The sequence below is a fragment of the Glycine max genome, chromosome 2 (genome assembly GCF_000004515.6).
Source record: "Glycine max cultivar Williams 82 chromosome 2, Glycine_max_v4.0, whole genome shotgun sequence".
NCBI classification, from domain to species: Eukaryota; Viridiplantae; Streptophyta; class Magnoliopsida; order Fabales; family Fabaceae; genus Glycine; species Glycine max.
Genome location: NC_016089.4, coordinates 41,360,865 through 41,373,967, shown reverse-complemented (window position 1 = coordinate 41,373,967; position 13,103 = coordinate 41,360,865). Strand labels below are relative to the sequence as shown.

The window sequence follows — 13,103 nt, the reverse complement described above, 5'->3', positions numbered from 1 at the left end:
TGAATCGAAATCAAATAGAGAGCAAAGAGATCAGATACATAATAAGATAAAATGAAGTCTTTTTTTTTCAAGCACCGATATAAGCTCTTCTTGTTCATGTGATATTCATAAACAAAGTAATTCTATTTTTCAATCGGGGAGAGATGGCTGAGTGGACTAAAGCGTCGGAGTGCTAATCCGTGGTACAAATTTTTGTACCGAGGGTTCGAATCCCTCTCATAACGTTAATAATTAGATATATTTTGAACACTTAAAAAAATTCAAAGTTCAATCGATTCTTTATTAACACCACTTAAATTGTAATTAAAGTCTTACTTAATTATAGGAATGAAAGTTATGGAGCAATCGTGTGTAATCAAAGTCTGCTAGTTTCAAAAAAAATATTAATTATACCGTGTGTTCTGTTCAATGCAATGACACATATATATTGGTACCCAAAAAAATAATATATATATATATATATATATATATATATATATATATATATATATATATATATATATATATATATATATATATATATAGACCTATCAGGCTTATAAGATTTGTTAATAAGACTAAGTCTGGTCTATTTAATTTAATAGACTTTTAAAAACATCCGAACTTAACCTTTTTATTAAATAGATCATGCTTTATGCAGGTCATGTCTTAGGTCCCTATAGACCGGCCTGACTTATTCCACCCCTAGCCACAAATACATCGTCTTGCAAAGTTCTCATAGCCCAACAACAATCTTTGCAATAATAATTATCTACCAGACTCCCACCATGCGAGAGACTGAAACTAAATCAATTCAATTTTACCCAGATTGATTTTTATTTTTAAATTCAAATCAAACTATTTTAATTAAATGTGATTAATTTGAATTTAATTTCATCTTAAATCTGAACTAATTCTGCTCATGAATACTCCTAAATTTTTACCTAAACACAGTGGCATTTGCTATCCGTTTCAATACTTTTCGTGTGTTACCAATATGTGTTAGTCTTAAAGTGGATAGAACATATGCTCAATTTAAACAATTATTCTATTATGTTAGAGTCTTGAATCGGATACAACATGTGCTTCAATTCTCAAACTTTTCCAAAAAATCTCACAATCCCTACTGTCTTTGACTATTCGTCTATTCCTACCTGATTTTGTTATAATGCATGCCTTTGGATGGAGTAATGATTTGGTTATGGTTTACCTATCAACTATTGCAATTTTTTCTTGAGTCTTGTTTTTAAACACATCTTGTGCTGAAGTCAAACCCCTTTTAATAATAATATTTGACCAATGAAAAACATTTTTTTCTTAAAAAACATGTGTTTCGACCAAATGGAAAGGAAACTAAGAAAGAGAATATTCTATATTGTACGTAAGCACTTCTGCATAGATATGGCAAAACAATCTTAGTCACGGCTTGTGTGACAGGAAAAAAGAACTCATAATAATAATACTGATTTTTTTTTATGAGAATAATATTATCTTTTTATTTATTATTTTAATGTATGTTGACTTTTTGATACCCTTCTCCTTCCTGGACTCTTCGTTTTCATAAAACGTTACTCACAAAATATGGCTTATTTTAAAACAAGTTCATATAATTAAAAGTCATACATACTAATCCTTTTTACGTGTTGTCTACTTGTCCACTTGAACGCGCCCTATACATAAACAATTCAATCCTCATACATTGCCTCAGCGTCTTCATTTGAAAATTGTTCCGATATATTTATTATATATAGTTACGGATCCGAAATATTAGATTCATATAATGATGGCAAATACAATCTTTACTCAAACGATTACTTGCTTAGCCGTAGGGAAATATCCAGCTTCAAATGTTGATCATCCCAATATTCATCCCCTTCGATTCAACTCCAAACTCAAAGAAAATAATCGCTTTTCAGTTCCTGAAAAGAACCTAGCCTTGAGATTTCAAAATGGTTCCACAAGAAAGATGTATGTATACCCCTTATTTAGTTTTTTATTACATTTTTTTGTTGTTGCTAGAATTGCTTCATGAAGAGCTATTTTCTAAGTTCGTTCTTAATTAAGATTAAACTCTAATTCATCCAGGAATATGGCTGTCTACGCTAGCATAATACCAGGAGACCCTATTGATCCTTCTCCTGGTTCTCCTGGTTCTTGGTAATTTATTTCCTCACCAATCTCTCATCATATATGTGACATTATTTACTTGTGTTTTTTTTTATATAGTTTAATTTGACTTGGAAATAGACAAACTTAAAAAATGTATTCTCTCCCAGGAAAATTTGGATTATTGGCACAATATTCACGATACTTGTATCCTTTACGAGGGGCAAATGGGGACCCTTGCTACAATTGAAAGGTAAGAGATCAACCATGTTAACTGTTAGCAAAATTGAATTATTTATTGGCAATTAATTAATATTAATTAGACCTGAAATTTTCACTTGTGTGATGGGCGATGTCGCAGAGAAAGTTGAAACAACAATAGACGAAGCACAACGAGTAGTAGACATTATAGAGGACGTGGCTGAGGGGGTAGATAAGGTGGCAGAAGAGGCTGTGAAGCATCTTCCCGATGGAAAATTTCGTGATGCTGTTGAATTTGTTGAAAAAGTAGCTGAAGATATAGATAAGCGTGCAGAACGTGCAGAAGATGCATTAGAAAAGGTTTAAAATTAATCTCTATCTGGATGACATATAGACAAATTATCTCTATTTGGATGACATATAAACAAATTGTGGCGGGATAGTTAGATATGAATTGAATTATGTGATTGGTTTTTATGATTTGACTTAGTCTCTTAATGTCAATGTTAGAAGTTTTCTATTAATATTGGATAAATTCTCTTAGACAATAAATTAGACTTTAATAAATAACGAAACTACTTGTTTAATCTTCAACACGCAAGTTGGCTGATTCAGTTTTCGGTCCAATTGCGTTGTTCAGAATTTCCTACCTAGCTAGAGCCAATAAGAATAAGTATATAACTTGTTAATCGCTGTTATTGCTTATTGCAGAATTATATATATAACTTTAGTTATCTTTTGAAGGACAATTGTACAAGTTTATACTTAATTTGATAAGTTTTGGTCTTATAGATTTGAATAAGACATTATGAACAAGATTTGAGTAATTAAGACATGATGACCAATTTGGATTAACGTGTAGGTGGAGAACATGGAAAAGGAGTTTGAGTCCTTCATTGAATCAACCACTCATCATCAGGAAAATTCCGTCACAACGACCGCAGAAGCAAAGGAACAGAAGTAGAAAAAGACACCGTTGCTGACCATGGCGACAATTCATGTACTAAAAAAATTCAACACGACATTTCAATATTTTTTTAAAACATACTTGTACAAATTTCCCCTCCTAAGATATAATTCTTTTCTCGCGCATAACATTATGAACAATTGATTCCGTGTTGAAAGATGCATGCTTATTTGTTATATATATATATATATATATATATATATATATATATATATATATAATAGAATCAAATAATATAAACTAGTAAATATGACATACTACATGCACAAGCAGTGTTAGCAATTTGTAACATACGCAATCCATTTTATTGTTGAATAGATTTTAACGTAAATCTCACCAAATTAATAAATTAACTCATACTCTATTTATAGCGTGACTCATCACTAGTAATTATTTAAACTAGATATAAACCCCGCATCTTGTGCGGATTCCTAATATTCTTTTAAATATATATATATATATATATATATATATATATATATATATATATATATATATATATATATATATTATATTTTTATTAAGGTGAATCTTTTAAATAATTAGCTAATCAATACATAATTAATTTTTTATTCGTAAAAATTGAATAAGATACCTGAGAAAATTTACAATAATCACACGTCATGTTTAACTAAGTAACTTAAACACCTTAGTAATCAGTACATAATCATAAAGATGTGAATATTATAGCATTCAATATATTTGAAACCAATAAAAAAAGTATTTAACAAATCTATTTGTTAAAAAAATGAAATAACATAAATAATATTTCAAAATCAAAGGATTATTCATGCCTTACTCTCTCTAATATTTCTATAACATCCAGGTTAATAGTATTTTTTCACGTCGATCTTCGTTATCATGCATGTTTGCTTCAAGATTCAACATATCAACAATTAATATCTATATTAGCTAGGCATATTAAAGAATCATGATCTCTTCCAAGTTCCAATTAATTCTGATACTTCTTATAATATAAAAAGACAAATGATAAGAAACCATTTGAAATATTGATAGCATGAACCTCCAGATAGTTTAAATAATTTCGAATTTGGGTTCCTTCGAGTCAGTTAATTTGGAATAATTTGCACTCGTTAAGTATAATTTTTAAGGAGAGAGAAAAAGAACAATATATCCTCATCCTCATAAATAAAATACAAACATTATATAATATGATGATAAAAAAAATTATATCATATGAAATAAAAACACATACAACTCCAATATTTAGAGGCCATTTAGCTTTTCCAAATTGACCTTAGCATTAAGCTCCAAAACAAAACAGAGCTTTACATCTAGTTAGCTCAATTGCATGGTATATTGGTTTTGTTTCATAGAAGTTAAAACTGTAATAAGAGTGACGGAATTTGATTCTCTATTAATTAATGTGTCACCCATTGTCATTCATTTCAACACTTTCTAACAAATAACAATATCAAGTAACTTTTTAGAAAATAAAAATAAGTTATAATGAAATTTTCGCATCACAAAAACAAAACAAGAAAAATAATGTAACAATAGGTAGAGTAAACAACTTGAGCCCATTTAAATCCAAAGGAGCTTAAACAACATTTTTATTTTTTACTTCCTATGTGATATAAACAAAATTATATAATCAACTGAAATTGTTTTGGATTGATAATATAAAAATGAAAATAAAAGTTGTATTATATATATATATATATCATAAAACAATCAATTAAGAAATCATAATTTTTTAACTAAAAATAAAATATATATTTTTAAAATATAAATAAGTTAAAGATTTTTTCATTAACGATATTTAATTACAAAAAAATTTAAAATATCTAATATATATATATATATAAATATATATTATAATTTAACAAATTATTATAATTTATATATGTTCAACATAAAAAGAAAATCACATGATATGCACGAGTATAGTGAGAGATGCCGTGCTATAGCGACCCATAGAAAACATATTAAGTAATTTAAATAGATTTTCCGGAGACAATTATTATGTTTATTTGTGGAGCAAATTAGTTTCTCTTTGTAATAAAATCCTATCAAACACGTAAGCTTGCTCATAATAACATTGCAGTTGACTATATATTAGAAGTAGCAAATTCATATAAAAGTGGTACCATGCATTTCTGATACATCCACGCTATCTATATATACTTTCCACCGCGCGTAGTAAAGCTTTATAAAGGGATGAAAGTTAGTTATTTCAGTTAGAGATTAGTTAGCAATTAGTTAGAATGAAGTTAGTTACTAACTCTGTTAAGCTGGATACAAACACCATGTATATAATCTTATATCTCTTCATTACCAATAATGAGAATTTGGAGATTTCTTTGCCGCACACAACTCTCTATTAATATGGTATCAGCAGAGATATATTTCTTCCGCTTTCTCTTATTTCCTTCTAGCTTTTCTTTTCTTTTTTTGGTTCCATGAGTGCCATGGATGATTCCAATCCTTTTTTCATACAAACCAGTGATAATCTTGGTTTGAGCCTCGTAACTCATCCTTTATCTGGCGAGAATTATAATTCTTGAAAGAAAGCCATCAAGATGACACTTCTTGGCAAGAATAAGTTTGGTTTTGTGGATGGTTTCATTCTTGAACCTCCATTAGAGCACTCCAGTCATGCTTTATGGCAGCGAAATGACAGCATCGTTGCATCTTGGCTTCTCAATTCTCTTACAAAGGAGATACAAATAAGCAGTTTTCATTGTTCAACTACTCAAGCCATTTGGAATAATCTTAAAGAAAGATTTGAACAGAGAAATGGTCCCTTGATTTTCCAGCTGAAACATGAACTAGCAAATTTGCAGTAGGGTTCTATGTCTGTCTCATCATATTATTCCAAGCCGCGAGCAAAACAGTGAATCAAGTCTCAACATCCAATACTGAGAGCAAAATAGTGAATCAAGTCTCAGCATCCAATTTTGTTCCTGACTTTCATCTCACTGCCCAACAATATAGCCAACTCATGAGTTTGCTTCAAGCACACACTTCAAGTGTTGTTACTCCCGATATTGAGTCTTCTAACACTGGTATGGTCTTATCTGCTTCTTTAACTAAGTTTCCTCAAAATTGTTGGATTTTTTATTCGGGTGCAAGCACTCACATTGTTTGTTCCATTTATCTCCTTCTTTAACTCTGCATAATGTGTCTTTTTATTCCCAACTTTATCTTTAATCTCCTTTTAGTTAGTGCACTCCTCACCAATTCAGCTTACTCTGTTTGTTTCTCTTCAAACCAATTTGTCATATAGGAAATGTCTCATTGCAAGAAGATTGGTAGAGGGGATCTCCTTCATGGACTTTATGTCTTGAACCTCAAGGATACTCATTCCACTTGCAATATTTCTATTAATAATTTCTGTATAAATGTTGTTTCCAAAACTTGTACTCAAGCTATTAATTGGCATAATCACTTTGGCCATGTATCAGACAGTGTTTTAAAAATATTGAGTAATAAAATTCTTTTTTCCATACCTAATGAGTTCTCCACCAAAAGTTGTTATGTGTGTCCTATTGCTAAGTTTCGTAGATTATCTTTCCTTTTTGTTAATAATATTTCTGATCAGCCCTTTGACTTGATTCATTGTGATATTTCGGGACCTTATAAGCATTCAACTTATGCTAACAATCGATACTTCCTAACAATTATGGAAGATTGTTCACGATTTACATGGATTTTTTTGCTCAAAAATAAATCTAAAGCATCAACTGTGATCTTGAGATTTTTTGCAATGGTAAAGACTCAATTTGCAGCTTCAATCAAATGTCTAAGATCAGATAATGCTCAGGAGTTAGCTCTTACAGACTTCCTAGCATCTCAAGGCACCTTACATCAATTCTCATGTGTTGAAAGACCTTACAAAATTCTGTTGTTGAGAGGAAACATCAGCATTTACTTAATGTTGCTAGAGCATTATTTTTCCAGTCCAAGGTGCGTATTACTTTTTGGGGAGAATGTGTGGTTACTGCTGCTTTCCTTATCAACAGATTGCCTTCACCATTGCTGAAACAAAATACTCCATATCAAGTTCTTTATGGTTCTGCACCTGATTATTCCATTTTGAGATCTTTTGGTTACCTTGCCTTTGCAACTACTTTGAATTCTGAGAGGAACAAATTCTCTCCAAGAACAGTTCCTTCTGTGTTTGTTGGTTATCCACAAGGCGTCAAGGGGTACAGGTTGTATAACTTGCATACTAGGAAATTTTATGTTTCAAGGGATCTAGTCTTTCATGAGAGCATTTTCCTTTTTCAAACTTTACCAAATTCCTCTCAAGAGCCTGATTTCCTTAGTGAATTAGCTATTTCCTTACCTATTCCTGAATCTATATCCTCAACCATTCCACCTAGAGCCATTGAAACCAATATTTCTGAACCCAATATTTCTCCTCACACAAATAATCTGCCTATTCAATTATCTGATTCTGCAGTTGATACTACCATTAATGCCTCATCTACATTCCCTTCTCCTCCTTTAAGAAGATCCATTAGAACATCAAACCCTCCACCTTATCTTCTTGATTACATTAGACTGCAACCTAGATAAAGATCTCATCCTATCCAGGACAATTGCTCTCTAGTCCATCTCAACCCCCCTTATAAGGACTTCATTGCTCAAGTTTCCACAATTTATGAGCCATAATTCTATCATCAAGCTGTCCCTTTTCCAAAATGGCACCAAGCCATGACAGCTGAGATCAAAGCTTTGGAATCCAATAACACATGGACCTTGGTTCCCCTTCCAGTTGGAAAACAATGCATTGGCTGCAGGTGGGTGTATAAGGCGAAATTCAAACCTGATGGCATTGTGGATCGCCACAAAGCTAGATTGGTAGTTAAGGGCTACACACAACAAGCTGGCATTGATTTTTCTGATACTTTTTCTCCAATTGCTAAACTTACATCAGTTAGAGTTCTTTTTGGCTGTTGTAGTTGCTAAAAACTGGTCAATCTTACAACTTGATATGGATAATGCTTTCCTTAATGACGATCTATTTGAGGAAGTTAATATGGAGCTTCCAAAAGGGTATAATTCAGTTGATAAAAATCTTGTTTGCAAACTCAAAAAATCCATTTATGGCCTTAGACAAGCTTCTAGACAATGGTTTTGTAAATTTTCAACAACATTAATTGCTAATGGTTTCTCTCAGTCAAAGAATGATTATTCTCTCTTTACCATTGGCAAAGGTGCTTCCTTGGTTCTCTTGTTGGTCTATGTAAATGATATTCTACTTGCTAGCCTAAGTGTTGCATGTGTTCATTCTATTCAGGTCAAACTTCAAGCTCTGTTCAAACTGAAGATCCTTGGTTCCTTGAAATATTTTCTGGGTTTGGAAGTTGCAAAATCCAGCAAGGGCATTGTCCTAACTTAGCGAAAATATGCTCTTTCTCTGTTAGAAGATACTGGCTTCCTTGGCTGCAAACCATCTTCTCTTCCAATGGATCCAAATTTAAAGCTCAACATGCTCAATGGTGATTACTGCCTGATCCCTCAATGTACAGGCGTTTAGTTGGTCGGATATTACATTTGCTGTTAACAAACTAAGCCAGTACATGTAGAATCCAAGGAAACCTCATCTAGATGTTGTGCACCATCTCCTCCAATACATCAAAGGTACTCCGTGTCAGGGTCTTCATTTTCCAACAAGTAATTCCTTCAACGTCTGCCTATGCAGATGCTGATTGGGGAGGATGTTTGGACACACGTAGATCCACATCTGGTTCCTGTGTGTTTCTAGGAGATGCTTTAATATCATGGAAGTCAAAAAAATAACCCACTGTGTCTAAATCTTCAATAGAGGCAGAATATCGGACACTCTCCTCAGTCTCCAGTGAAGTCATTTGGCTGAGATGACTTTTACTGCACTTTGAGATTACCATCCCATCTGCCATGCTTTTCTGTGATAGCAAATTTGCCATTGATCTAGCATCCAATCCAGCTCACCATGAACGATCCAAACACATTGATATTGATTATCACTTCATTCGTGAGTTAGTGCAGTCCAACATACTCAAGCTTGTTCATGTGAAATCTCAACACCAAGTTGTCAATGTCTTCACAAAGCCTTTACTGCATCTAGCTTTCTCATCCTTTATCCGCAAGTTGGGTCTCATTAACATTTACTTTTCAACTTGAGGGGGGTATTAAAACTGTATAAAGGGATGGAAGTTAGTTTTTTCAGTTAGAGGTTGGTTAGATTAGTTGGCAATTAGTTAGAATAAAGTTAGTTACTGATTCTGTTAAGCTGGATACAAACACCATGTATATAACTTTGTATCTCTTCTTTACCAATAATGAGAATTTGGAGATTTCTTTGCTGCAGACAGCTCTCTCTTAATAGCGTGTCCTATACATATCTAATTCAATACTCTTGTAAAACTCCAGCATATATACTCGTTGAGAAATTGTAATGATCAATTTTCCAACGAATATTGGATTCATTTCGATGGCAAACACAACCTTTACTCAAAAGTCTACTTCCTTGGCCGTGGAGACATTATTATGTCAAGCTTCAAAGGTCGATCATCGCCCTAGTAATAATTTTCGATTCAACTCCAAAGTCAAATACAATTGCTTCTCAGTTCCAGAACAGAACTTGGGCTTGAGGTTTCAAAAGGACGCCACAAAAAAGATGTACGTATAATTTTAATTTTATGTGGTTAATTTTATTGTGAGTGCTTTCTTAAGAGTCAAGTTCTGGGAAATCAAAGCCTTAGTAAGATTGTACGACCCATCATTTCAGGAAAATGGTTGTCTATGCCAGCATACCACCAGGAAATTCACCCCCTGTTGATTCTTCTCTTGGTCACTGGTAATTCATTACCCCCTCCACCAATCTTTGATGTGTGATTGAGATCGAATTGAACTATACAAAAGTTGATAGCATGAAACTTTATACAAAAGAAATCTGAATAATTATTAACTTTATTTATTTATTGCTGTTTTCTGTCAAATACCTTTGAAAATATTGATATTCTTGACACGTTCGTCCCCGTTTTTTATTTTTATTTTTGATATATATATATATATATATATATATATATATATATAGACATTAAGATAATTATTTTATTTTGGGTTTAATAATGACATTTTTTCTTATTTTTATATAATAATTTGTTCTCCTTTTATATAGTATTTATTATGAACTCAATATTTTTTTTATCTTTTTAGATAAATATTCTATTTTTTTATTTTTTTTTGGAAATAATTATATTATTTTCTCGTTTTAATTAATTAGTTAACATTATTTGAATATCACTTTTTTTCTTTTTGATTCTGAAAGTGTCTATATAATCCCAACTAATATTGATGTGACATTAATAACAATTTTATATATTTCTGCTGACAAAAGAAAACCATTTGATTTATATATTCTTCGATATTATTGTATGATCTGGAATTACTACATGTTTGTAGTTCCAACCAACAAGAAGTTAAGATTAGTGCCGAATTTGCAATTGACGAAGAGTTTAAAAACGATATTCTCTGGTAGGAAAACTTGGATCGTTGGAACAGTAATCATTTTACTTATGTCCATTACGAGGAACAAATGGGGACCTTTGCTAAAACTATTATTAATGAAAGGTAATCAAATAAAGAACCTTGTTAATCAACCTTAAAAAGAAATTATGCATTATTATTTGCGTTAATTATTGTCTCCTTTAATTTGTATAGGGAAAATTGGGACAACAATAGATAAAGCAGAACGTGTGGTTGAGAAGGTTGCGGAAGTGGCTGTGAAGAATCTTCCAATAGGAAAACTTCAGGATGCTGCTGAATTTGTTGAAAATGTAGCTGAAAATGTAGACAAGCAGACCCAAAATGCAGAAGATGTATTAGAAAAGGTTCTAACCTGTGTCCGAACTCTTTTTTTAATCACAATTATACATTAATTTATACCTTCTATTTTTATTTTTTTTACAGAATCACAATTTAATGCCTTGTTTTATATTCTTCTACTTCAGTTAAAATAAAACCTGTCAAGTCATTCATGCATCATTCATCAACCCTGTTGGCTCTTAACCAAACAATTGCGCGCTTATGAAGAAATTATCAGAGTGCAAGGTGCACTTCATCATCATGACAACTCATCATAGACAAATAAGAATTATGTGGCTCACAAGTCTAAAAATATTACTATGTCCTGATAAATAGCATAATGTGCCAAAAAATAGGTGTACTGTATATATGGACAGTTACAAAGAAAAGCAAAGAAAAAATGATCAGCTATTTCTAGATCTTCTCAACCGGCTTTGAAAAGTTAAATTAAGATTGGTTTAGATAAACCCTAAGATATGTATTATCTAATATAGGTTTCTAGCTAGCTTGTTGGTATATGAATTTATGATAATAGCTTAAAGTTTATTTTTATAAATTATTTGGAGTAGTTTATGAAAAAAAAGTTAACTTATAAATTATTAGTTTTTTCTCTTAATTTTGTCTTTACTAATTTATTTGAAATTTATTTTATATTTTTATTTAATTTAAGATTTTTTATTTGTTTGAATATTTTTAATTTATTATGCGAAAATAGACACTAGATGACATTTTTTTGTTATTATGAAAGTTGGAATTTTACTCTTTTTTTATTTTATTTAATGTCAAATTATTTATTTTAATGAATTATTACATTTTTTGTTTAAAAATAATACTATTAATAAATATATAGATATTAAAAGTTATTTTTAAAAATATAATTTAATTTAATTATATTTTTTTCAAAAAAAAGGAAAAATGATTTAAATTAATATTATTAATTTATTAAAAAACTATTTTAAACAATATGAGTAAAATCAATAAACTTTTACCATTATTTTATAATAATTTTTTAAAAAAAAATATTGTCCTACTTTATAAAATGATAAATTATTAAAAATAAATTCAAATATTATGAATAATAAATATGTTCTTTTAAGTCATTTAATATTTATCAGATGATTTTATTAAACATTTCTAATTAAATCAATTAACTTATAAACTTTTGATTTTTCAGTGCTTATAAGCTGAATAGTTAGTTTTGCCAAACAAAATAATGTCTTGGATGGCTAGTCACAATATTAAAACTTTCCCATATGTTTTTTTTAGAAAACTTTCCTATATGTTAATATTTCTGAATAGCATTCTTTATCAAAAGAAAATTTTACGCGTTAATTAATTAGCTAGAATTAGAAACCACGTGCGTGTTTATATGTTCGTCTTTAACACGCAAAATGTGGCAAACTCATTTTTCAATCAAGATAACTTGTTCAGGTTTCCTTCTTCAAGCCAACTTGCAACATGCTATAATATACTTCTTGTTTATCCCAACATGTGAAATCCTCTTTTAAGGTGGTATTTGAAAAAGATCATATACGCTCATTTTTATTTTTTATTTCGTTTGTGTCTCAATTTATTCTTTATAGCATTACTTATTACCACATCTATCAACTTTTTAATTTTTTTCTCCTATTTGTGTCTTCTTTTCTTATTAAAATTGGGTGAAATTTTTTTCTCACGTACTCGATCTTTAAAAAAATGTATTATTTAATTATTAAATATTGAGATTAAACTTCTCTAAAGTCATGGGTGCACTGTAGAATATAAGGTATATTCACAAAATCCAATATGGATCGTCGTCCTTTTTTTGACTGAAAAAAATCGTCTTACTTACCTTGCTAAAATGAAATAATCTTTTTAAGGTTAATATGGAGAAATATCAGACCATAAATGTGAAATTTTTACTCTATGATCACTGCAGATAGAAGGCAAGGAAGAGGAAGTGGTTTCCTTCTTTGAATCAAACGTTCGCCAAAAAAAAAAGTAATGTCGGGACTACAGATTCAAAAGATAAAAAATAGAGGAAATATCG

At 30.6% G+C, this 13,103-nt stretch overlaps 2 protein-coding genes across 3 annotated transcripts; both read left to right on the top strand.

Moving 5' to 3' along the window:
• The first annotated feature begins 1,685 nt into the window (after nucleotides 1-1,685).
• LOC100802714 (uncharacterized) lies at nucleotides 1,686-3,356 on the top strand. The gene is made up of 5 exons (XM_003519135.4): nucleotides 1,686-1,947; nucleotides 2,065-2,136; nucleotides 2,256-2,338; nucleotides 2,447-2,646; nucleotides 3,149-3,356. Exons 1-5 carry the CDS (start codon nucleotides 1,760-1,762, stop codon nucleotides 3,248-3,250), a joined length of 645 nt encoding a protein of 214 aa, XP_003519183.1. The 5' UTR covers nucleotides 1,686-1,759; the 3' UTR covers nucleotides 3,251-3,356.
• A 6,318-nt stretch (nucleotides 3,357-9,674) lies between these two features.
• Nucleotides 9,675-11,492, top strand: LOC100805164 (uncharacterized). Of its 2 annotated transcripts, XM_041008031.1 has the most exons (5): nucleotides 9,675-9,886; nucleotides 9,996-10,064; nucleotides 10,749-10,840; nucleotides 10,931-11,100; nucleotides 11,221-11,492. In XM_041008031.1, the coding sequence occupies exons 1-5, from the start codon at nucleotides 9,699-9,701 to the stop codon at nucleotides 11,227-11,229; spliced, it is 528 nt and encodes a 175-aa protein (XP_040863965.1). In that variant the 5' UTR covers nucleotides 9,675-9,698; the 3' UTR covers nucleotides 11,230-11,492. The 2 variants fall into 2 exon arrangements, with proteins under 2 accessions (XP_040863965.1, XP_014628791.2); XM_014773305.2 differs by lacking the exon at nucleotides 11,221-11,492 and having other exon boundaries at nucleotides 10,931-11,197.
• The last annotated feature ends 1,611 nt before the right edge of the window (nucleotides 11,493-13,103 follow it).

What these genes read in the sequence shown, in the direction of transcription:
- LOC100802714 (XM_003519135.4), top strand. Translation starts at nt 1,760, where the DNA reads ATGATGGCAAATACAATCTTTACTCAAACGATTACTTGCTTAGCCGTA. An exon ending in AATGGTTCCACAAGAAAGAT is followed by an intron (nt 1,948 to 2,064) that starts GTATGTATACCC and finishes TAATTCATCCAG; the next exon opens with GAATATGGCTGTCTACGCTA. An exon ending in CCTGGTTCTCCTGGTTCTTG is followed by an intron (nt 2,137 to 2,255) that starts GTAATTTATTTC and finishes ATTCTCTCCCAG; the next exon opens with GAAAATTTGGATTATTGGCA.
- LOC100805164 (XM_014773305.2), top strand. Translation starts at nt 9,699, where the DNA reads ATGGCAAACACAACCTTTACTCAAAAGTCTACTTCCTTGGCCGTGGAG. An exon ending in AAGGACGCCACAAAAAAGAT is followed by an intron (nt 9,887 to 9,995) that starts GTACGTATAATT and finishes CCATCATTTCAG; the next exon opens with GAAAATGGTTGTCTATGCCA. An exon ending in GATTCTTCTCTTGGTCACTG is followed by an intron (nt 10,065 to 10,748) that starts GTAATTCATTAC and finishes ATTCTCTGGTAG; the next exon opens with GAAAACTTGGATCGTTGGAA.